General features: G+C 41.4%; 3 protein-coding genes across 10 annotated transcripts; 2 read left to right on the top strand and 1 right to left on the bottom strand.

Moving 5' to 3' along the window:
* Nucleotides 1-15: 15 nt before the first annotated feature.
* On the top strand, nt 16-14,920 carry atpaf2 (ATP synthase mitochondrial F1 complex assembly factor 2). Of its 7 annotated transcripts, XR_015082513.1 has the most exons (11): nt 16-172; nt 486-580; nt 8,101-8,213; nt 11,717-11,791; nt 11,936-12,084; nt 12,245-12,342; nt 12,493-12,573; nt 12,915-13,027; nt 13,193-13,308; nt 13,825-14,028; nt 14,771-14,920. XR_015082513.1 is itself a non-coding variant. In XM_086016329.1 (10 exons), the coding sequence occupies exons 1-10, from the start codon at nt 164-166 to the stop codon at nt 13,960-13,962; spliced, it is 957 nt and encodes a 318-aa protein (XP_085872455.1). In that variant the 5' UTR covers nt 16-163; the 3' UTR covers nt 13,963-14,593. The 7 variants fall into 7 exon arrangements, 6 of the variants coding, with proteins under 6 accessions (XP_085872455.1, XP_085872452.1, XP_085872456.1 ...); XM_086016329.1 differs by lacking the exon at nt 14,771-14,920 and having other exon boundaries at nt 11,747-11,791; nt 13,825-14,593; XM_086016326.1 differs by lacking the exon at nt 14,771-14,920 and having other exon boundaries at nt 13,825-14,593.
* LOC147129151 (glucose-induced degradation protein 4 homolog) lies at nt 6,901-11,168 on the bottom strand. Its single transcript, XM_086016339.1, has 6 exons — nt 10,758-11,168; nt 10,327-10,386; nt 9,555-9,662; nt 9,374-9,475; nt 9,170-9,300; nt 6,901-8,234 (listed from the first exon to the last, which is right to left on the bottom strand). The coding sequence occupies exons 1-6, from the start codon at nt 10,947-10,949 to the stop codon at nt 8,171-8,173; spliced, it is 657 nt and encodes a 218-aa protein (XP_085872465.1). The 5' UTR covers nt 10,950-11,168; the 3' UTR covers nt 6,901-8,170.
* On the top strand, nt 14,860-25,154 carry tom1l2b (target of myb1 like 2 membrane trafficking protein b). 2 transcript variants are annotated; one of them, XM_086016319.1, is made up of 15 exons: nt 14,860-15,008; nt 15,412-15,496; nt 15,993-16,071; nt 16,388-16,537; nt 17,226-17,360; nt 17,434-17,580; nt 18,065-18,181; nt 18,274-18,407; nt 18,496-18,547; nt 19,526-19,694; nt 19,814-19,940; nt 20,204-20,291; nt 20,946-21,005; nt 21,729-21,765; nt 23,274-25,154. In XM_086016319.1, the coding sequence occupies exons 1-15, from the start codon at nt 14,957-14,959 to the stop codon at nt 23,420-23,422; spliced, it is 1,581 nt and encodes a 526-aa protein (XP_085872445.1). In that variant the 5' UTR covers nt 14,860-14,956; the 3' UTR covers nt 23,423-25,154. The 2 variants fall into 2 exon arrangements, with proteins under 2 accessions (XP_085872445.1, XP_085872446.1); XM_086016320.1 differs by lacking the exon at nt 20,946-21,005.
* Nucleotides 25,155-25,186: the final 32 nt, after the last annotated feature.

The raw sequence follows: 25,186 nt of genomic DNA, 5'->3' as shown, positions 1-25,186 counted from the left end.
AATATAACACGCCTTTGTTGTTTACGGCGAGGTGAACAAATGATGTCACAAAGTTTTCTAGCAACGATGTCAGTTGAATAAAGAGCTAATAGTCTTAGAACTACGGAAATGTTCCGACTTCAGACAAGCGAGATGATTAGAATCGAAGTGAGGAAGCTTGGAGATGCCACGGGTATGTGATGACTATTTTATTATTGAGTGATGGAAATAGGCGTTGATACATGCTGAGCAGTCAAACCAGGAACTCTAGTAAAATAATAGTAATTGTTTCAAGGATATCAACGTAACTGAAAGTTCCAGGACTGGCGTCACAAAATGTATTTTTAAAACCTAAACTAGCACATCTGCCACAAATCATGTGGTTGTTTGTTTGAGGCAATTTGTAGCTGATTCACCATAAACATCGAACCTGGTCACAGTACACTGAGCATCTGACGGTTCCTGACCGAGAAGATTTATTTCTTTTTTTCTTCCTCTGTCCCAAGATGAAGGGAGTCATCAGAAGACCTGTTTTCAAGACAACGATGAATGACAAGATGGCCGTGAAGGAGCTGCGGAGCATTCTGGAAGACTCCAGGAGGTTCGCTCATTTTGGATTTGAAGTCCATTTTTTCTTTTGTGACAACAGTCCTGCAGACACACCTCATAGTTTAATTTTGAGATAAAGCTCAAGAATACCAATGAAGTTGAAGTGATAAAAGTGACCTCTGCGGTCTTGTCCGTAGTTCAAATTCAGGCAAGCTCACATCAGAACCAGAATTTGACAATACTGTAGTGACTTTTACCCACCCCCCCAAATGTAATAATACTTGGAACAACAAATTGAGCAGTATAGCCATTATATTAAGTTGTCACGTCGTGTTGAAATTACATCATGAGAAAAGAATCAAGAAGACTTCTGGCCAAATCATTTCTAACTCATCACCCGGAAATAATCACTTCCACATCGTCCCTCCATGCCCCTGACATGCAATGAATGGCAGCTTCATTTTCACTTTCTATCACACATAATTGTCTCAGTATCATGATACTGTCAAAATTACGGTAACAATGTGTTTATGATTGCTGGTGTAGAACTCCATTTTGAGAAGTTTTGAGAAGCATAAACATTTAGTTCAATTGAAACCTGACATCTGAAAGTGTCAACATGCGGCATGCTTGGTGACTCGAGACAATTCAAATTGGAGATGATCTATTTTTATCTAATTCCGTGAAACACACCTTTGCTAAAAATATGACGTGTGTCAAGGGATTGTATTTAGGGCATGCTTGAATTCTGGAATGTGCATTTAAAGTTCAAATTTCAACTCGTTGTGCAACTCATGTTGGCTAATTTGTAGCCATGTGACTTACCTGCGACAAACAAAATTTGAAGAAGTCGTCAGAGGCATTGCATATATATATATATATATATATATTTTTTTTTTCATACTATAAGAAAAAAAATACTAATTACTATACTATTTTTTAAATTTATATTATATATAAATAAATACTAAATATATATATATATATATATATATATACAAGCTAAAAATGATCAAAACTTGTGCAGATGCAAAGTGTGGTCCTTTACCAAGGTGGACAATTAGTACTGATACAAACAGAATCCAAATCTTTGAATATTGCTCTAAAATTGTATTTTGATTTATATACCCATTCAAACCACTTGTGCCTAAAGAGGGCCTTGTCCCTTTCTCTCAGCTGTTTTTATTTTTACAATTACTTGAAGGATTCCAGGATTCCCGACAGCATTATTGAATTTATGCACGTGCAATCACTCTACACTTGTCATGTGGCGGCAATATTTCTTATCAGCAACTCTTGAGAGCTCTGCGTGTGTGCGTCCGTGCGTTTGTGTGTGTGTGTGTGTGTGTGTGTGTGAGAGAGAATAGCAGGTGTCTCTTCAAAGACGCTATGAAAAAAGTCCCAACTCTTGTGGCTTATCTCAACCACTGATTGGATGCGAGTGTGTAGTTCCTGTATGAAGCGCTGCCAGGATTTCTTCTGTTTGACACAAACGCAAACACACACACAGCATCCATCTTTCAGACAGAATCAGTGAAAAGGCCAGTCGTGTCCTTCAAGCTTTGTGTGCCTCCAGTGAAGATGTCAACACCTGAGTTTAAGAGCCACGTGAGGTTTCCCCACATTGAGCAAGGGGCACATTTTTGGGGGGGGTGGGGTGATGGTTTCTATGTATGTTAGCTGACAAGGAAAGGCAGCATAAGGCACTCACACAAACACAACCTTTGACCTGGACAGTGACGGGCGGGCGAGCCATGCATTAGTCACCTGGACCTTCAGTGGGGACATCATGTTGCCATCATAGCAATTCATATTTTATGCAAAAGTCAATATGAAACCAAAATGTAATACAACAGCAGGCAAAAGTGATGCCTATGATTAAAAGTCACAATATTTTGCTTGTCGAAGTTTGATTATAGCCAGTTTTGCTCTGACCAACCAAGAGAGGGCAAAAAATTGCTGATATTATCGTGGGCGACTTTGAGATCTAATAATCGGTGCAGTCTTTGCATGCGAAAAACGAGGATTTATGATTTTGAATATAGAATTACAGGTGACAACGCATGCATAAATGAAATCTTCATTTCATTTTTTAATAGAAATTGACTATAAACGCAGCTTTTAGATTTTTTAGAGTAAATTGAAATAATTTCCCACTAGGATAATCTCAATGGCATGATTTTTGCATGATTTGTCCTGCTTTCACAAGCTCCTCTTTGTCTGCCCCCAGCCTCCCACCGGTCCCCTCCCCCACCCCCGACCTGTGCAGGTGCACCGCGTTTATTCCATTTAAATCCATCTGCTCACCATGTGCAATAAAATGTGAATGTCAAATCCCCCCCAAATTGAGTAAAACCGGCACGTGTGCGACTGCAAAGATTCTGCGACATCATTAGAGGCGTAATGACAAAATAAATCCGGGCGGGGCGTGGCTCAGGTGCTACACTAGTTGGGAGGTTCAATCCTGAGCCCTTGTGACCACGTCGAACAAAGTGTTCGTGACCACAAAGTGTTCTTGAGCAAGCCGCTGAATCCCCGTTGGCTCCCGGTATTGTGTCACCGGTGGGTGAATGAGGAAACTGTCAATCGTCTTTGAGTACCGTCAATGTAGAAAATTGCTGCACAGGTGAAAGCCAAAACCCTGATATCATTTTTTTTTTTCTACATCTCATTGGCATTTGCCTTTGAGTCAACCCAGAAAGCAAACAAGGAAGCAGAAGGACAAGGAAGCAGCATTGTCTTTGTTGTACTTCTTGTCATAAACAAGGCAATCTGAGTTTATCTTAACATGATCTTAACATAGTCCTTTCATAAAATGAAATTCATTAAATCACCCGAAATCTATTTGTGGTCATTTTTAATTGTTCCATTTACAACAAAATATTCCTGTGCAAAGAAAGAGGAGGAGACTGCAGAAAAGAACGCGCAATGACACCAAGTGGTAGACAACCGATCACTTAGTGTAAATGTATAGCCGCTGCCGGGAAAACACGATGCGCACAAAAAAAAAAAAAAGACAGCACACAAAAGAAATTAGAGCAGCATGTGGACAACTCTTCATTCTCGCCATTCTAAACAAATTGCTTCTGTATGACTGAATGACTGCCTACCGGTAATTACTTCACTGATGCTAATTAAAATATAATACAGGAGACACATTGCGTAGGCCCAAAAAATGACCTCATGCACACAGAAAGAAATTACACAATCTCTTCTCTCACTTCAAAGATTGCATATTTTCTTTCTGTGTATGAGGTTATTTTTTGTACATGAGTTGTTTTCCCTTTTTTGTGAGGTAATTTTGTGTGTGTGTGTGTCTGAATGCATGTTTTTTTGTGTGAGTAAATCAGAGAGAGGTGAATTAGTTTCAAGTGTGAGAGGTTGTTTTTGGTGTAAATGAGAGTTGTTTGGGGTTTTTCTTGTGTTGGAGGTTTTTTGATGTGTGCGAGTATTTTACAATAGGAGTCGTTTGGCGTGAGTGTTTTTTTGTGCATGTTGCGGTGTTTGGGATGTTTATGTTGGTATGAGATGTTTTTTGCCGGGTGTGAAAGGTTTTGGTTGTTGAGAGGTTTTTGGTGGGTGAGGTTTTTTTTGGAGTGATAGTTTTTTTGTGTATGAAAGTTATTTAGTGTGTGAGAGTTTTTTGCTATGTTGACAGGGTTTTGGGTGTGTGTGTGTGCGCATTTGTGTACGTGAGTGTGAATTTTTTGGGTTAGGTGACATTTTGGACATTTTGTAGCATATATAAGAGATTTGTGGAAACGTTTTTTTGGGGGGAAGGTAATAGGTTTTGGGTGAGTGACAGGTTTTTGTGTGTACAATTTTTTTTTTTTAAATGATTGTGAGAATTTTTGGGAAGCGAGAGGTGTCTTTTTTTTAAATTTAGCACCTCACAATATTTTGTAACTATTCACTCATTACAGGTATACTGTAAATAAAACAGCACAACTTATATAAAAGCTCAAAATCGCCCCGGGCGTCTTTCCAGTTTGACACGACACGCCTGTGTCGAAAGTGGATCATATACATGGAATGCTAAAAGGTAACCTAAAAGCACCGTGTCACAATGAAGACGGGCCCAAGAATGAGAAACCTTTTTCTGTGTCGCCAAACTGTTTACTTTGCACTTTGCAAATTTCCAGTGATGGAGGGACTTTTGGATCTTGAGCAACCACAAAATTGGCTCAATCGTAAAAAAAAAAAAAAAAAAAAAAAAAAAAAAAGCTCACCTTTCCTTGATAGAAACAGTAATAGCATTTTTTAAAATAACTATTTTATATATTCATATATTATCATTATATTTTTGGACTATGGAATCACGAGTCAGCTATTTAGGGAGTTAATTGTGTGGGGGGGGACTATTGGAATGTCTGTTGTTGTTTTTTTTGTACATAGTTCTATAGCACTTACTTGAGGGAAGGAGCTGAAAGAGGTCGTGACCTGTGATGTTTGTCTCCCACTTGAGGTCCTGAGAGACTTTGACTCCCAGGAACTTGAAGGTCTCGACGGTTGACATAGGGCAGTTGGACAGGTTAATGGGCATCTGTGGTGAGGATACTTACTAAAGTCCATGATCATCTTTACAGTCGACTGTGGTGTCATCTGCAAAGTTCACGAATTTGACAGCCTTGCGCGTTAGGGTGCAGTCCTTTGAGCAGAGGGAGAAGAGCAGTGGAGAGAGGACGCATCCCTGGGGGCCCCCCGTTGCTGATGATGACTCTGGATCGGAATAGCAATACTGTATTTTGGTATCAATATGCCCATGCCTAGTTGAAGGCAGTCAGGTCGGCCATCCCTGCCAATGAGGTGTCCCTTATGTATTTTTCAGGGAGTTGGCACCCTTACGTGTAACCTTTGTTACATAGCTGATTCTATACGTTGCCAAGACGTGACGTCACATGGGCGTACACCGTCTGTCACATAATTAGGTTAAGGTGTATTCAAGGGGAACTTTAAACAGTTCATACCTAAAAACGAGTTTCACAATGTCTATCAGATTGTTTCCACTAAACACATATGAAAGGTACTGTATGAGCAGACAGAAACTTGCATGTTTAAAGTACAGTACATCATGCACTCAACATATGTACCGGTTTTATTTAAAAGGTGCTAGTGCATCGAATCGAACCAAATCGAATCGTTACACTTTTAAATGTATCGGAATACGTTTCGAATCGTCTTTTATTGGAGAGATCTATCTTAGAAGGAATTGTACTGTCAAATTCATTCAAATGTGTGTGAAATATTTTTTTTAAAAAGTAATTGCATCATACATTATCGAACTGAATCATACTATATCGAATCGTAATCTCGCTGAGTCTAACCAAACCGAATCGTTCCACTTTCAAATCGAACCTTGAATTGTTTTGGACCTAACATATCGAATAGTCTTTTGTGGAGAGATGCACACCCCTACAGATTTGTAATTCTTCTTGGCTAAGAACATTCATGGCCGCATCTCATCCACTTAATTCTGAAACGATGTTAATGTGAACTCATGGCATTTTTGACATTGCGCCAGAGATTACAATCTGCAAATTGAAATTCCTGATCTCCATTTATTTTAAGTGACAAGTGTGGCAATTCTCAGTGTTCACTCACCTAACTTTCGTGTAGGCAGTGTTCAGTTTCTACTAAGTGATGGTTGTATTCATCCCTAATGTGTTCAAGTAGTGCGGTGTCCGTCGTGGCTTACGTCCTAGCCCGTTTGGGTTTTTGAGAGTGAATGGTCATCAATGGTTATACTTTTATGTCCCACGATTGGTATCCAGTCCAGGGTGACCACGGTTAAAAAAGTGGTATCGAAAATGATGGAATTCTTAACTCTTTAAACATAATGAAAATTTCTTAGTGTGATATTTTGTTTACTTTTCCAAGCACGTTTACTCCTGGAAGGCAATGAATGTTGTCATTTCAGTAAAAGAAACTTTTTTTCTGTATCGGTTAGGGTAATAATTACTTGACGTTTGATTAATTGTTGAAGACATTATCAACAGAAGGCCTTGTTTGAAAAGTTGCTGTGCACTTTTTTTAATTGTATACGTGTGTCGTAGACTACAGGAGGTACAGACGGAATGTATTCTATTTGGAAACATTTCTATTTTTATATAAATACATGAGGTACATATATTCTGTATTTCAACATATCTATTAATAAAAGCATAAGTGCACAGTTACTTTCCGAAGAACCTACTTTTGTTTTGTTAATCTAGGTGATGACCTAAAAACACAATACTTTACTGTATTGTTCTTACTCTGATGCAACTTTAAAGGCATCAAATTAGCATGAACCATTTTCACCCACTAGAGGGAAGCAAATGTTTAAAAATAATGAAAATAAAAAAAAAAAGGTATAAAAGCACAGACAGTAGGTTCGTTTTGATATGATTTCTCTTTTTCAAATCCATGGTTCGTTCTATACAATCGGGTCAATCCAATTCAGGCTCAATATCAAGCAAACACATATCTTGATCTGTTATAGTACACCTCTTGATAAACTTTAAAAACATGGCACAGTCACATGACAAGGGAACATGATTAGGGACTTCATAGGGAATTTTAACAAAAATATTTCCTTTAAATGAAGATAGGATTTTTTTTGTTTTGTTTCATATACTCTGAATAGAATAAAATCTCTGAAAATGGAGGCTTGGTGTTTGGAGAGTGCTATGTTGAACATGTTGCATAGTCAAAAGAGACGTCAATGGAAGGAATGGGAAGGGGTCGATAAGTTAAAAGGGACACATAAAAAGCTCTTTGTTTGATGCAGAGTGTAGAGCTGGGTAAAAAATACTCTATTATAATACTTAAACTGATTGATTTGTCTCTCAATACTCCAAACGGTCAAACACTTTAAAAGTAGTTAAAAAGCTTATTCTCCATACAGCTTTGAGCTTGTGTACCAGGGGCATGTGAGCATTAATAACATACTGTAATTCATCTTTGTGCAAATGTAACAATAAAACAACATCCACGGCAATCACTTGTGATTAAAAAGCATATCTGACCAACACGAAAAGGAGGAAGGGAATTGCTTGTTTAGCGTGTCACCCACTAGGGGGCCATAAAAGTGCCGCGAGGTAGCCATCTTTTCTGATAGAATCACAAAAATATCCTCTTGGCATGCAAACAAAGAACCGGTTTCAACCGCATAATGTATATAATACCATCATGTCAAGCCTTTGGGCTGATTAAAGCTCCATTTCTGCAACCTGAAGAGCCACCGTTCTTTCTTGCTTCTTGTATATCCGAGCAGACCCCCCCCCCCCAAGGAATCCTTGTCCAACCCTTGTCTGTATGCACTTAGCTTCTGAACGTCTCGATCCCAACTTAGCTAATAAAGTGTCTTGAGGAAAGTGTGCCAAGTATTACAAAAACAAAAGCCTGACATTTAAACATAAGACGGGAAAGAACAACCACACCCGGACTCTGATGCTGGTTCTGACTTTACACGCTCCATCCAGGGAGCACAACTGCATTTCCTTTTCTCTTCTTGTTGAACCTCATCCGATACACATACATTCAAATGTCCTGGATGTGTCTTCTAAAGATCCCAATACTGTCTTTTTCTAGTCTCAGTAGCATCTGCAGACCTCTGCTTCGCCTCAAGTCCATCAAACAAGATCCACGATGCCAGCCGGGGTCACCGGAACTCATAGATGGCGGCACTGTGCTCTGGAACGTGGGTGAGGTTTAGAGATTGGTACCTGTGTGAGACGAGATAACATACTTTTAACATTATATGAGGTAATCTGATTACATAAATAACCTGACTCATCTGTCCGTTTTAAACATCGACTGCGGCTCTTAATCACAACGGTTTGCCCGCCCTTGCTGTAAACTAAAACGGGTTAATATTCCGGGTTCAAAAGCAACAACATGGGATTGACTTCCAATAGATTTCGAGTGCGCACGTCAAAACTATACAAAAATCAACCCTATATTCTGCAATTTGTGAATGTGCAAAACCGAAAAGGCATTTTTTTTTAACAAATATGGTGGGATACGGGAATATGTGAATGACATTTGAAAAATGAAAAAGCTTGCTAATGGTGCTTGGACACAATTTGCGTGATGCCAGTAATCCACATACTATTAGTGTACTACTTTGATGCCCCATGTGTCATTCCATTTGAACTGCCATGCCAATTGCTCTGGTGAATTGTAGTTCAAGCCAGGCATAACAAACACCCCAATAAAGAAATGATCATTTTGTTTTGCTGCTGATGTATGACAGCAGCAATTTTGGGTGGAACTGTTAATGATTCCCCACTTTGGAGGAAAAACACTTAATATTCCACCTGTGCAAACTCCCATGGGTGCTGCCTGCTAATGTGGAACAGAAATTGTTGATCCTTGATTTGATGCAGAAGGATGACATCGCATTAAAACAAAAGAAACGTGAGCATCAGTTTCCAGGTAAACTGAGAGCTTGAATATTAACTGAAAATTAAATACACAGGAACATCCCCATTAAATGTCATTTTGATGTATCATGTTGACAATAGTGAAGCTAAACAGACGCTGAAATAAAAGTATCTCGGTCATGCTGACAATCCCAGCTGTTCTGGGATGTAATCCAGAAACAAGTGGACCACTAAGACGACGATCAAAAAAGGAATAACGCTTGTGCCCTGGTTACCATTCTGAGCTCCGGTGGTAGTAGTAGCCCTCAATCGTTGCTGTGGATTTCTGGAAACAAATGTAGTAAAATCCAGCAAAGGAAGCGCCACTGATGTCTTTGATTGTGTGATCCGGGACCAGGAACTGCTCCTTATGATAAGCAAATATGCCTGACATGAGTAACAGCATGGCGTCAAGATCACGGGATAAAATGACACCGTACCTTCCACCTCATGAAGATATAGTCCGAATTTGTAAGATCCTCATAGTCAAAATCATCTGAGTTGAAGGTCTTTGCATACTGGTAGAAGGCCTGGAACTTGCCCTGGTGACACACGGGAAACATCGATCATTTCGGAAGAAACCTGTTACATGTTTAACCTTAAACAAGAGTATACAATTACCCAATGTTTACGATCCACATCCTCATCTGCGTCCCACTTTCGGGTGAGAAATGGTCGTTTTCTGCTGATAATCTCTCCAGCGAAGAACGTGGTTAGAGTTGGGTATTCCTGCCCCAACAGACAATTAGGTATTTTAAAATTAATCTACGTCACAGCCATTTTAGCGTGCTCTTTTGATTTCAGATATGGCCCATTCTTATCTAGGATTAAAAATTTGCAGCGGTATGATGCAGCTACGGATGCTACCTGACCATAATGTTAGTTACAGCTGCACAAAGCTGCTTTCTGTCTTGCAAGTCAATGTAATGCAGTTGTATTGAATGTTGCGACGCACATGTGATAGTTACTATTGCTAAATAGTGACAAATTGCAGATGACAACTTTGACACTGAACTTAATGATAACCAACTGTAGAATGCAGTGAACCGACATGTTGTGGACTTCATTGAATTGTTGGAATGGTGAAATGTCGAATGTAGAATTTGTAATTTCAAATTACAATTCTATGGAAAATATTTGCAACTCTTTTTGTTGAATGTTGCATTCATTTGAATAAGGGCAAGGTTGTGGAAACGTGGAATTTTGAGGAAAAGTGGGCGTTTTGGAAAGTGGAACTTTGTTATTAGCTTGCTTCTGGATGAAATGCAGCAGACTGTGGAATGTAATTTACAAATGGACATCTCAAAACCTACTAACGAAAAATCCTTGATAACAACCATAGCATTCATGGATTAAGCTGGATCCATCATATAGTGATAATAGCCTGGCTCACCTCTGTTAGTCCTTTAATTTTCAGGTACCCACACAGGTAAGAGTCCTCCATCGTGACGTGCTTGCGGGGGAAAAAACACGTGAGCATGTTGACATCAGGCTCAAAGCAGAATTGGCAAGTTAATAATGCCGCCATTAGGAATATAACACACACAAAGCATGCAATTGAACAAGCGGAATTCATTACATTTATATCTACAGATGCAAAATTAAACAAAAGTTACTTATGAATGAGATGTGTCATTATGGAGTAATAACTGTTGTAGTGGCTGTTAGTGTTGATCCAGGCAATGCTAACCGATTGCTAGCTTGGCGAGCTAGGCCCATGCTCATTGATTCTCCAACTGTCAATCATCACGCCCCCGTTTGACAGATCACCATTGCCCCTCACAGTTCACCTTTCACTTGAATAATGCCACTTAAAATGCCCACCTGTAAAACAACTTCCACGTCGTACGAGTTTCCTTTGCTCTTTTGGTGCCCCCTGAACTTGGAGCCGCTATACAACAGCGAAGTGACAACACCGGGCTGCCGGGTGTTGATCGGGGGCGGGGGGATAAGCGAGGCCGAGGATGCGAAGGCCGCGCAGTGGGAGTCGCTAATGTATCCAGCGGGGACAGGCATGGCTCCCGCTTCGCTGGCTGTACCCACACTGGTCAATAGCCGTCTGCGTGATGCCAGCGTCCGCGAAGAGGCGTTAAGGGGGCTGAAGCTGTCCTCCAGCCTTCAAAATCCCCTTGAAACCCGTACGCTGTAGTTTGCGAGGGACCGAGCTCCCAGGAAAGTAAGTGGACTTCGTCGCAACGACGAAGACAAAAGCATCCGCACCTCTCATTGGCTAACTCTATTCGACGTGCTTAGATCCCATATTCTTATTGGTACAGTTGACCGGAAAGCTTCACGGGTTTAGGTTGTAGTTTTTTCACATTGTATAAGCGTGCAAACAGACGCATACAAAACTACAATTCCCTACTCTTAAAAATATACTACGCTGATGCCTGACTGATGGAAGGTCAAACGCGTGCTTTTGAACACGGGGGCTGCAACTGAAATGATAAGTCAAGTAGATAGACTTTATTACTTCACTACCGCCGTCAAAATGCAATATAAATGCCCCTAAATGCACACGTAAAATGTGACGTCTCATTGTTTAAAAATAAGAACCCAGCGTGTTTGTGCTCCTTAGCTAACCTAGCTTTCCGTAGTCATTGCACATATCGCATTATCGCTGCAATGTTGAGAAGCCTTGCAAGACTCCACCATCAGTTCGGAAATGCCCTGTCGCCGTGTAAAATGCGCACGGATCACTTCAAATGTTGGGTAAAATACTCAACATCAGCGGCAGCAGGTAACATAATTACCTAAGACTTTTCTTCATCTGCACTAGGAAGACTCAACAAAACATGTTTATTTGCTTCCAGAGAGAAAAAGATTTTATCAAGACGTCAATATATCCCAAGGTGAAGGTATGTGAACTTAAATACATTTATGAACTCCATCCATCCATTATGACTTGCGTTTTCAATACATACAGTACAATAAGATGCATTTCCCGTGTCACAATAGGAGTCAATGTGGTTGTTAAATTGTTGTTCAATTGTCTCCTGTAGGAGGTTTATTTGAGATAAACTTAGACCGAAGGAAACTGAAAACTCCTGGAGGGAAGCTGTTCACAGTGCCAAATGAAGCCCTTGCCATCGCTGTGGCAACTGAGTGGGATGCTCAAAGGGATACGCTCAAGTTTTACACCATGCACCTGGTAAAGCTTGTCACCTGACATTCAAGTCACATGTCTTTCATATACCTATGTGTAGTAATTTGCAGAATATGTACAGTCACCAGCCACAATATTAGTAGTTTTTGTCCTTCCAAAATCGAAAAGTAGTTCCAATAGATTGTACTGTTATTCTTTTTTGCAGACTACACTTTGCAACACTGCTTTGGACAATCCTACGCAACGTAACAAAGACCAAATGATCAGCGCTGCGTTAAAGTTTCTGGAGACAGACACTGTTTGGTCTGTTACTTACACACGCTATTTCAGCTTTTTTCCGTTTGTAATGTAGATTGAAATTACTCATAACAGTGCTGCTAGTGGTTGTATGGGTGTAATTGTTGAAAGACATAATGTACAATCTTGGGTTAAGTAGGTTGATGTTTGATGTAGTTACAGAGTTGAAGAGCCCTTTGGTTTGGTTGATCTACAGAAGAATGAGTGGGACCCTGTACTACAATGGATTGAGAACAGGTAATCGTGGTTAAAGTGCATACACTCGCCGGCCACAACATTAGGTACACTAACACACTCCAAAGAAAACTGTTACAATACACAGTATAACAACTATTTTACAAAGAAAATAATACTCAGTTCAGAACTTAGATTGATACTGTCAGAGTGGGATTGTTGTAACAGGTTTGCAGATATAATTTGCAGTGTTGTACAATAATTTTCCTCTGATATATATAGTTGAATATGGTGACCGTAATAGAATAGACCAAAATATAAATATTGTGTGACTTGTGAATGTACGTCGACGTGAATGCGGTAAAGGACTTCCCATATGTTTATTAGTTTTGTGTGAATTTCAGATATAACGTCACGATCGGCTCCTCGTCCAGTATTATGGGCCCTGACATCCCTCAGGCAACCAAAGACACATTCTGCCAACATCTCAAATCGTACAACTTCTGGTCTCTCACGGGTAATGCATTTGCAAACGAGTGATTGCTTAAATTAATTGTTTTTTTGGGGGGGTCATAAGAACTGCTATTGACAAATTACTTATGTGCTGTTTAACGGGTTGACTCAAATTTCAGATTGTGTTACCGGAGTTGAGCTCCATAATAATTTGGTTTCTTCTCTGTAGGACTTGAGTACGTGATCACCCAGCTGAAGTCTGTTGTGTTATCACTCGGGATGATTGACAGACATCTGAGTGTGGAGCAGGCTGTGCTGCTCTCCAGGCTGGAGGAGGAATACCAGGTACAACACAGAGGCTGGATGTGTTTTTTATTTTTTTACCTTGCACTTTAAATTCATCATCCAGTTGAATATTGTTATTCCCCCCTCCCCCCAAGAAAAGACCAATGCAAGTTTATTTTTATACTGTTATTGTATTGAACCATCTTATATAAGCGGTCATAATGCATTGTAAATTGGCTATCAGTGCCTTCTAACCTTATCAATGCATGACACTATTGTTGCCTCATTCAGTCCCATTCTTAATTACGCTTTCAGTTTGAAGACATTTGAAGTTACTATTTTATGTCACATTTAACATCTATACTGCTCAGTCCCTGTTTTGCAAAAAATGTAGGAGTTGCATATTTGCCCTGGTGGAGGCAGTGCCTGTTGGGCCTATAATTTAGACTTGGGCGTTGAGATTTACATTATTATACAGCAGCTCTATTCCTATATTTTTGATCAGCAGCAATGACATGAAGAAATTGTAGTTGTTGTTGACTCAACTAATTTTGCCTTGTTCCTCCTACCTCACAGATTCAGTGCTGGGGAAATGTGGAGTGGGCTCACGACTATGACATGTATGAGCTGAGGGCTCGCACTGCTGCCGGTGCTCTGTTTGTACAACTCTCGTCTGAGAGTTCAACTGTCAAACGCAAACTTTTGCAGGACTGAGGAAGAAGGGTGCATGCAAAAAGAACAGAAGGCAAACTTCCAGCCCAATTGACACCACTCCACAATGTATGACTCAGAAATAGAATATACCGGTACCCGTTATTTCTATTATGCAATGACAGCTACTCAGTCTGTCACCCATTGTAGTCATCTCCCCCCCTTGAAAACACATTGCCAGTGTTTTTTTAATTTTTATTTTTGGATTGGACGTTGACTGTGACAGATCCCGAGTGACACCACCCACTAAGTCTCCAGTTGGTTCTTAGCCACCTGTGACATTTTTAGACATTGTGCATGAAGTGGATGGAGACTTCATATTTTTGTTAGGTCGTTAAATCTCAACTCAGTTTCCATTGACTGCTACATTGAATCCATCCATTTTCTATACATGCTTATCCTCATGAGGGTTGTGTGTGAGTTGGAGGAGCCCATCCCAGTTGACTTTGGGTGAGAGACAGGTGTACACCCTGAACAGGTTGACAGCCAACTGTCTTGCTACATTGAAATATGTCAAATGTGTTGGAGAATGCCCACTGGTCTCGGTGGGAATGGGACTGAGATTTAGTTGAAATACTGTGACAGTCATGTTCTGTTCATCTTTTGTGGTATTAATTAAATACTGTAAAATGCACATTTTTGTTTCTGACCATTAAATTTGCACAAGCTACCACAAGAAATATACATGGAACGGCACACACAGATATAGATAAATTTCAGTCAACATACAGCAAGTGCACAATAAGAAAACGCTTTATTTTCACGAAATGAGAACAAGCGACACAACCATAAAATAATTTGTGTTTTACAGCGGCAACCTTTGGAGCCTTTATTTATAATTGCCGAACCTCGATGAGTGAAGTCACGACTGGCCAATGGCATGAGAAGTCAAGAGTTTCTCAGCCAATGACATGTCTCGGGGGGTGCGGCATGCTGGAAGTTTCCTGATGTCTCAACATCACCATTCCCCGACCTGACTTGTTTGTTGACGGCCAAGATGGAGTTCCTTATGGGAAATCCGTACAGTACCCCAGTGGGGCATTGCATTGGTATGTAAAAAGGCATCACACGAACGACGTTGTGTTGAAATGTTTTGAAAGTGCATCGAACCAGTGCCGATGTTGTTTACGTGCAAGCTAGCACTAGGGCTAACGTCAGGGCTCTTTTAAACTATCTCCGTTAGCCGCCTAGCTAGCATATGTTGTATGTGGTCGTTGCTAGCATTTCTGGTGACAGAACACATTACTATTTTATCGTATGTGGTGCTTAGTGTGCCGTTGATAACATTTGCGAAGTCATTCGCTCATTCATTGGTGCACTGAATGGGCATAGCTCGAGCTAAGTTAGCCAATAGTTAGCTTAAAATTAGTCATCACCTCTTAACTCCATTCGTTTAATAGAGGCGATTCAACGGGTTTTTTTTTTTTTTTGCTCACTGTATTTATATTCTAGAAAAAGCAACTGACGGATCGCTACCAAGTGAAGACTGGACGCTTAACATGGAAATATGTGATATTATCAATGAAACAGAAGACGGGTGAGTGCACAGAGAAAAGCAACACATTGATCACTTCTGACACGCTCTGGTGCTTAAATGGCATAGCCTCAGCGTAACACACTTGCCTTGTGTTATATTTGTATCATTTGACCCCTATCTTGGGCACATACGATTTACAGTAGGCCCCGCTGCTTATCTCACTGCATTGTTAAGCTGTTGTGTGAAGTCCAGAGCGTGTTTGATAAGTGGGTTGTAATTTACCTCAGATGGGTCAAGCTTTATAAATAGTCCGCTCCAATCTGCGTTTCTTCCTCTCTGGGTATTCATTGTATGAGATCCACATCGTATGTACAACTAGTCAAACAATCCATGAGTTAATTATTAGTACCGTCTGTACACAAGTAAACACCAGCTATGTGAAAATCATTGACTTAGAGTGGATCTCTTAAATTTCCGAGTTACTTCCTTATCTGAAAATACTTCTGAAAACCGACTTACTGTAGTTAATTTGTGGTCTCCGTGTATTTGTGTGCAGGCCAAAGGATGCAATTAGAGCAGTGAAGAAGAGACTGAATGGCAATAGGAACTACAGGGAAGTGATGCTGGCTTTAACGGTGAGTGAAAAGATGAGGTAGACCAAATTACAGTGAAGCTCTAAAAGCCTAGCTCAGTCCTGTTTGTTCATATCTTAAAACGCACTTGTTGATGGCATCCATTGTGCTTTTTAATATTGCTGTCATACAAGACTTTTGTCGTCGTAGCACCGGTACCCTTGGCCCAAGTTCAACTGTATCTACATGCAACTTTCATTGAAAGTGTGGTGCAAACGGCGTACTGTTTCCTCATTTTACAGTTACAACAGCGAGTGGAAGATGAAGTGTGTTAAATTGACAACTGCTTTGACATTTTTCACCTCTCCTCTTCCATCAGGTGCTGGAGACTTGTGTGAAGAACTGCGGCCACCGGTTTCATGCTCTGGTCACTAGCAGGGACTTTGTCGACGGCGTTCTTGTTAAAATCATCTCCCCTAAAAACAACCCTCCCACCATTGTTCAAGACAAAGTATTGGCCCTCATTCAGGTAAGAGGACAACAATACGGCATGTGTGATGCACATGCAGGTTCGTTGCCTTGGTGTTGTTATTTATGATCAAGACAGTAAATGAGGTATTGGTAGAGGTGTTTAGGACAAGTTTATGAGGCCGTGCAGCAGTGCGCGAGGTGCAGTCCGATAAAAACGAGTATCTCTATGGCTTCACCCAGTGCAGCTCATGTTACCAGGCTCAGCTCAGGTAACCTTGCAGTGCTCTAATTTCCACCAGTTGGCCGCAGCATGGAGCCAGAACAGGAGCATTGCAATGTTTGTCAAGCCATTAGGCTAACGAATTTGCTCCTCTGCAGTATTGTTGGTGTGTTAACAGATGTTCTTATACATACCAAGTCCGATATTGGCGACTAATTGTATTCAGTGCACACGCAAACAATTGGAAAAGAAGGTTGTTGTATTATTTCCACAGAATTGCACCCCATGCTAAATTTTTCTGCGCTTTCCCCCTTTTTACACTTACAGAATAATCATATAGATTATAAGGCATTAACCATTGACGGGTCGCAACAGCGAAAAATACATTTCATCACACATCCCAACAACATGAATGTTAGATAAATTACTTGTATAACTTTGAATTTTGAATGCAACTTTTTAACGTTTGGTTGACTATATGCGTCATGGAAACGGAACATAAAATACGTCTGGTTTGCGACTGCAGGCATGGGCCGATGCATTCAGGAGCAGCCCAGACCTCACAGGCGTTGTCCAAATCTATGAGGAGCTCAAGAGAAAAGGCATCGAGTTCCCCCTGTCCGACCTGGAGACCATCTCGCCTATACATACACCTCAGCGGGTAAGAGCACGTCTCTCACACACACAGGCACATGATTGTTAAGTGCAGCTCGAATTTGTTGCTTTGCGCCAAGACGGCATCTGCACCGGAGGGAGACTCGGCTCTGCATAAGTACACCGCCCCTGCCCAGCCCGCACCGCATGCTGTTCCAACAGCATACACCACCCCTCAGGTTCCAAACATTCAACCGTCTGGATCCATCAACCCAACACCGGAACAGGTACAGTATGACGGACTCGTCCAAACTGTGTTGAACATACAAGTAATTGTACCTTGATCTTGATAACGTTAACGTCCACCCCTGCCAATTTTGTGCAACTCAAAGCGCTCGTTTTTAGCCATCTCTGGGGGCGTCCATTTTGTCTTCTGTCGACTGAAAATGACATCACAACTACTCACAACGACCAATCACGGCTGACCTGTTCTCTGAATCTGAGCCGTGATTAGTCGTCGTGAGCAGTTGTGATGTCATTTTCAGTCGACAGAAGACAAGATGGCTAAAAACGAGTACATTTTGCTGCTTAACTTATATGCCACAAACGGAAAATTAATCAGAATGCCATGTTTCAACTAGTGGGCCTGCTGGGAACATATTCTTGAAAAAAATATGTTTGGGTTGACTTCCGCTTTTAAAAAAAAAAAAAAAAAAAGCCAATGAGGCTTCACTTTGTACATATTTTTTCAATTCTGGATTTCCCTGTCAGATTTGCAGACTGCGCAGCGAGTTGGATGTTGTTCGAGGAAACACTAAGGTCATGTCTGAGATGTTGACTGAGATGGTCCCGGGACAAGAGGACACTTCCGACTACGAGTTGCTACAGGCAAAGAAACGCTCATGTTTGAGTTGGTGTGTGTGCTTTTTGGAAATACTTCTGCACTTGTCATTTTAGCATACTGCATATTCGTCTTTTAGGAGCTGAACAGGACTTGCCGAGCCATGCAGCAGAGGGTAGTGGAGCTCATCTCTTGCGTCTCAAACGAGGCGGTGACTGAGGAGCTGCTGCACGTAAACGATGACCTCAATAACATCTTCTTGCGCTACGAAAGGTGACGACGCGTCGGTAACGGTGCCGTCGGCCGCACGAGGGACTGACCCGTGTTTTTTGTTGCGGCAATGTCCTTTTCGCTACTTCAGATACGAGAGGTTCCGATCCGGACGGCCTACAGCTCAGAGTGTCAACAATGGGGTGAGTCAGTACTTTACGACGTCGCTGCTTTTCCGCTTCCAACTGGTGCGCCTGAATGCTGCCAGCCGTTTTCACAACGCCATTCACCGATTTTAAGGCCTAATTAACCGGAAACTCAACAAATAGACGATAATGATGCAGTGCACCCTGCATAGGTTTAGTTTCTGCGTTGTCTTCAATAGAGACTTTTTTTTGTACAGATGTAAGGACTTATAGCAGCTGCCTTGTTGGGTTTCCTTTGAAGAAGGCACTGTAGACGTTCCATAGTTTCTGTGTCACTGTCACCCTTCAGGCATGTAACTGTATTCACAATCTTTTTTTTTTTTTTCCTGTTCTTTTCTGTTCTCTGTTTCTGTGGCTAGCTGAGGCAGGCAAGTATGAAACCAATGTCGGCCTCCTTTAAAGATCGGTAGCCTGTGAAGTAGTCTTGACCCCATGTGGACTTTTGAAACCTGGCTAAATATGAATAAGGGCTTCCACCCCATATCGTATGTCTGGTCAATGCAGCCCTAACAAGTTAACGATTCTATGAGCAAAAAGAGTGTTAGATGGTAGTCAAAATCAGTTTGTTAGTGAATCGAGTAAAGAACGTGACCCCATCCTCCTACTGACCCTAACAATCCTTTGCCCCGTCCTTTTTTCTTCTTAAGGGTATTTTTAAGCAAAGTTTGTATTTTTCCTTATGGCAGAAAAAAAAATTTGCCCCGGTCATGCATTCTGTATGTAAAGTCTTAATAAAAACACGAAGTAAAAGTGTGCAACCCCTTAAGAAACTTTTATTTTTTTTAAACAGACATTTTCACGCTCTTCTGAAGCATATCATCTTAGATTTCATTTCCACACCTCAACGATGCGCATGTCTTGCAGCATAACGTCGTCATCCCCTTTTATTTGTTTTTGCACTGTTTCCATCCACCCTATGCGATTTTCCAATTATGCTGTACTTTTATCAGCTTTGACCTCTCCCTTCCCCACCAGGTCCTAAGTGAAGCCACAGAGGACAACCTGATCGATTTGGGCCCCGCCTCGCCAGCAGTTGTCAGCAACATGGCCAACACCGCCCCGGCCAATTTGCCTCCCAGCGTCACCGCCAGCGCGGGGAGACCATCCTCTCCGGCCACCTTGGCCTCTCGCCTGGCTGGACTCGGTATGTCCACGACAGTTAACCCCACCCCCTTAAAATATCATAATTGTATGTCAATGAGCTTGAGCAAGTTGATTTTGGCGTTGTAGTAAATTGTCAGGTGGATTTGTGTTCCTCTGCAGACGTTGGCGCAGACAGTGTGAGCAGCACCCTGAGCTCTTTAACCAGCTGCAAGCCTCCACCTTCCCAGGATGAATTTGACGTGTTCGCCCAAACCAGGACTGGATCTCTCCCTGAACCTAACAAGACGTAAGGCAAATCGGCAACCTTTAACAATGAATGAATTTGTTACATGTCAACTCACGTGCCTTTAAATCATCGGTTCGCCCCGTTAATTACAACAACCACATTCAGTGTCATCGTGAGTTACTGTTGTTGTTTTTAATCATGTAAAGCTGCTCTGTCAAAAAAAAAAAAATTGCTTGTGTCGACCGGCCCACGATGCAATAAAGGTTTGGGACTGCTGTTTCAAGAACACACTTTCAATGCATCATATTTTCTTCCTTTCTCAGGACTCCGGCGGAGGAAAGCCAGGCTGCTGCGGCAGCTGCCGCTGCTCATCCTCCCACTCTGGATGTCGAACAGCCACGTGCAGCAACGGTGAGTCTTCTCAGTCAAACACTATCAGTTGGCTATGTATGAAAGAGATGTAGAAGTCGGCGCCCTGTAGCAAACACTGCCAGATGAAAAGTCAAAAATATGTGAACGTGCATTCTCTTTGGTTTGCACGGCGTACACGAACAATGTCGGTGCGAAAAGAGAAAAGCTTGTTTCCAAAAGCAGACAGTGTCATTTATCAGGACAAATAAAGCAAATCCCAGAAGGGGTTTAAAAAATGTTTTGAATAATGTCATTTGCCTTTTTATAAGCAAGAGGGAGACAAAAATCTGATTTTGGTGGGGTACAAAAATCTGATTATGGGGGGGTACAAAAATCTGAGATTTAGTTGTAAGGCCAACTCGCCGAGCCCTACTAACAAGACAAACCTGTAACATAACCAGATAAAGAATGAAAAACTTCGTATAAATTCTTAAATTTGTCCATGCAGTATCAATAGCGCTTCATTTTTAGTCCCTTGACCAACCTTTTCCATCATATTTTTTTAAATGATTCAAATTTTATTTTAAGTTGCTGTAAGTTCATTCCAAATAAGTCTTATTCATTTTTTTGTGTTTTGGGGCTGGGTTTTGTTTTTCTTTTGTGGCTTTGCTGCCCTCAATGGCCACCCACGGCCGCTTTGATGTCGCCCTCTAGTGTGTCGGAGGCCAGTCCTCTGTCATGGATGACATAGAGGAGTGGCTAAGTACTGATGTGGTGAGCCCATCATGATTTTTGGTTTTGTTCTGCCTCCTCTTTACTTTTTTCATTCTGTGTTATCCTTTGTCTCGCTACTTGTAGTAGCATAATCCACTCTAACTTGTTTGTTTTTTTTTTCTTCCGATCATTCAACTTTAACCTCCTAGATGACTTTGCTAACTCTGTTGTGGGAACCAGTGGTCATTAACGTGGCAGCATATTGTTAAAATGAGCATTGTGACTGCCTCCATTTTTCCGTGGTATGACTTTCTTCTAACATTACGCAATGAAAAAAACAAAAGTTCGGTTTTCTCTTCGCTGCTCTTGTAGTCTTACAATTGTATCCTCGTAACGTAATACCATTCTTTAAAATGTTTCCCCCAAATGCTGCCCATATACTAATAAAATGTCAATTCCAACCCATCTGCTTTTGCACGGTTTCTGCTCATGCTCATTTTATACAAATATGCAAATCCTGTCATGTCTTGAATATAACCACCTGCGAGTTTGTGGGTACATAGTTCTCTTGATGCACATTGGTGTCATTTTCAATCAATAACTTTTTGGGGTGAGCGCTAATTGGCAGGTAAGGTGGTCTTTGTAGTATGATCTAACAGATGAGTGTTTATTTCTGGAGAATGCTTGCATGCTGCCTCTGAAGTGCCGCCACTATGGATGGGAGTGTTTTTCTTTTTTTCCTGTCTGCAGTATCGCCTTTAAAACTCTGTCTTTTATCTACAGAAAGGAGAGGAAGGTGAGGAGGGCGTGACAAGTGAAGGTAAGCACAGTACAAACTCCCGTTTATCGCAGAGGCCACCCGCCATAGGTTAAAATTTGTGATATAGAGAGAGACCATATTAAAAAAAAAAAAATAACCCCGCACATTCTTGAAATACATTTAAGCTTTTTTAAAACTCACTTAAATTTAATGAATGTGTAGAGGCCAAGTGTGCTTGCGTGAAACTGTTTTTGTCACTTCCATTTGAAGATTGTTGTAAAACTGACCAAAAAAAACCCCGGTATATTTAAGCACCTAAAGGTTCAGCTAATACCAATTATTTAATCTCATAAAAAGGCTGTGCTGCCTAAATGCGAACATATAATGTGAAAAGCCAAAGACAGGCTAATGTAACTTAGCATGTACGCTATGCTAATTTTAAACCTTCCAACAAGAGCCATCAATACACACACGGCGCAGCATCACAAGTCGAACATAGAGCACTAGGCAAAGACAGACTTTATATTCCTCTGCTCTGCGGGAACTACGAAAACTACTCCTAAAATGGCAAAAACATGGTACTGTACTACACTGAAGGCTTGTCCCCATTTTTCCACTCTTAAAGTGTCCTTGTGTTGGTCAGAAGGAAAACTGTCACACACGTGTGTCTATGTCTGACGTATGTATGTGGGAGAAGCGCATGCATGATGCCTTGCTGCATTCGAGAGCAAAATACGGAAACGTTTGCGTGTCGATGACTGTATTTAGCCGGCTATCAAGCATTCAACTCAACTTTTTAAGCAGTCCCTGAAGCCCAGCCAGAGAGTTTCTCGACGCATTTGTCTTTTGGTACCTGATTGCTGGCCACACGCCGTCACAGCGGCAAACGAACGGAGCTGGGCCGCTTGCCACGCCGTAGAGGACGCGAGCATACACCGGTTAGCTTAGTGCTAGCTAGCAGCTTGTACAACAAGTTGCTGGATTTAAAATTGGTCCAAAAGAATAATGATTTCAGAAAATGGATGGATGGTTGGAAGAACAAGCTGGGTACTGCCGTTGGACGGTGTACGGCGGGGGATCCTGCTGGTTAAAGTAAGTAGCTATTTTAACCTATAAAGGTTGATGCTACGCTGCCGTATGTACGCTCGATTTGACTCGGTTACATTTTGTTTAGACTATATATGACGTGCTTTGTAGCAAAAATACAATTAATAATCTGTTCGAATGGATGCGGGATTCAGTGGTTGAACGGTTAACCAACAGCGATTGTGGAATTGAGGTACGGGTACATCCGCAAGCACTATATATGACGACGACGATTTGGTGTATCACTTCATCGCAACCGGTGAGTGCAAGGGAAAGCCCGGTCAATGGCGTGACGTCACATCCGTTTCTAACATGACCCCTTGTATTAAAATTAACCAGGGGACTTGCGGGCGCACTGTTTTGGTGAATTCACGATATTTATCAAACTTTACAATATTGCTACGCTTCCCTATCAATACCTCATTATGGGCCGGCGGCATCACCTGCGCGTTGTGGATTTATATTTTCTTGTGTGATTGCAGAGTTTGACAAGTTCCTTGAAGAGCGAGCCAAAGCTGCAGAGATGGTCCCCAGCTTGCCATCCCCCCCAAGTAGCGACCCCGGCGCAGCGCCGGGGACCCCCAGCCGCAAAAAGACGGACATACAGGAGGACGCTTTGTTTGCCATGTAGACCCGTCGTCTGCTTACCTGAGAGGATGGCCTGGACCAAGACACGTCCAATAACGTTATTTAGATCCACTACAGTGATGTATCCTCATTGAAAGGGAATCTGTGTGTCTAAAAGGGAAAAAACAAACAAAACGGTCTATTTTCATACGTTAAAAAAAAAGGGATGAGTGGCATGAAATGACAGTCCCGTCCCGGTTTGTGTGTCTTGATGCTAGCTTGTAGACGTAAGTGGGTCGTCCCTTTGCTTCCTACAGTCCCCCGAAAACCTCCCAGCATGCTTTGACACATGATTAGTCATTTATGTTTTGTAACTAAACCCCCCTCTGATTTAGTTTTGTTGTTCTGAGCATTCCTATGAGAATATTATTTTCGTTTGTGTCCCACTGCAAGTCGGCATGAGTTCACTTGTAACTGTGTAAATGACAAATGATGCTGTGTGTATATAAGAAGCTACGTATATGCGAGAGAAATTTAGACCCAATCCCATTACTTCTCTTTATAAATCTACAGTGGGATTGTAGGGGGGGAAGGGAGGGCTGATGAGCTGCAATTTCATGGCTGCTGTATGATTTGGGATGTGCCCCGCAATGCTGCACAAGACAAGGGAACCTGTTGACTTTAAAAAAAAAAAAAAAAAAACTGAGTGGGTTTAGTTTGGTATAGTTATACAAAGTACGTAATGTTTATTTGTGTTCTAGTCTGCCCTTTGACTTGTTTTGTTTGTGTGACCACCTTAATGCTGACAAGAGTTGATGGGCAGTTGTATTCCGTTCTGTAGTTCAAAGGACCAAATGTGTTTCGGATGCAGAAATGAGAACAAGTTCATCCGTTTTATCATCTCGTCCCCTTTTGTGCTGTGTGCGCGTTATTTGTGTGCGTTTCCGGCTCTGACCTTTCCGGCGCCGCTATTTGTTCCCCAGAAATGAGCCCGGGCGCTACAAACGAGACCTTTTACGCTCTTGACGGGAGTAAATGTGCACTTTGACTGTGGCGTGGCATTTGAACTTGTACTGTATGTAAATCAGCTGAGTGACGAGCACTTGGATGTAATTAATTAAAGAGTTAGGGCGTGTAGGAATAATTTATTTGTAATTGTCCCCCCCGCCCTTCAGATGAGTATTTTAAATGGTTTTATTGCGCTCAAGGAAAATATATGGGGAAATGATCTATGTTTATTTTTGTGGCTTTTTATGGAGTCTTGATATGTTTTATACATTGCTGCTAGCTGATGTATGTTATATTAGTGGTTCTATTGGTGTTCTTGTGGGTCGAATGTAAACACTTGTAAAGCATCACGAGTCATGAAGGATCCATTTTTTTTTTTTTTTTTTTAAGGTTGACTGGCACATCCTCTCTCCTCCAACTTTTCATCTATTTGGACTGAAAACACACAAGAGGCGTGTCAGAAAAATTCCGGGACTGGGCTAGGAAAGTGCGTTAGGCTACAGGTGGGACTACACTAAAAGCGATTGGATTTACATAATGATCCTTTTTTTTTTTTTTTTTTTTTTTAACACCCCAGTCTCGGAACTTTACTGACATGCCTCGTACATTGCTGGTGTTCCGCTAGTCCTGTGTGAATCCTCCCTTGGAGGAACATTGTGTTGCTGTGTGCATCACTAGACGCTTAAGAGGAGAGAGGCTGATGTGTGTGTGTGTGTGTGTGTCGTGTGTCATTTTCTTTGTTTTGACATCTGCATGAACTAAATAAAACCTTAGCAGTGTGACCTCTACATGACTTTGTTGGTTTTATTGATGAGACAGA

This window comes from Filicampus tigris, chromosome 19, assembly GCF_054856515.1.
Source record: "Filicampus tigris isolate MCC_2025a chromosome 19, RoL_Ftig_1.0, whole genome shotgun sequence".
In the NCBI taxonomy this organism is placed as follows: Eukaryota; Metazoa; Chordata; class Actinopteri; order Syngnathiformes; family Syngnathidae; genus Filicampus; species Filicampus tigris.
This window is presented reverse-complemented; position numbering and strand designations above follow the sequence as displayed.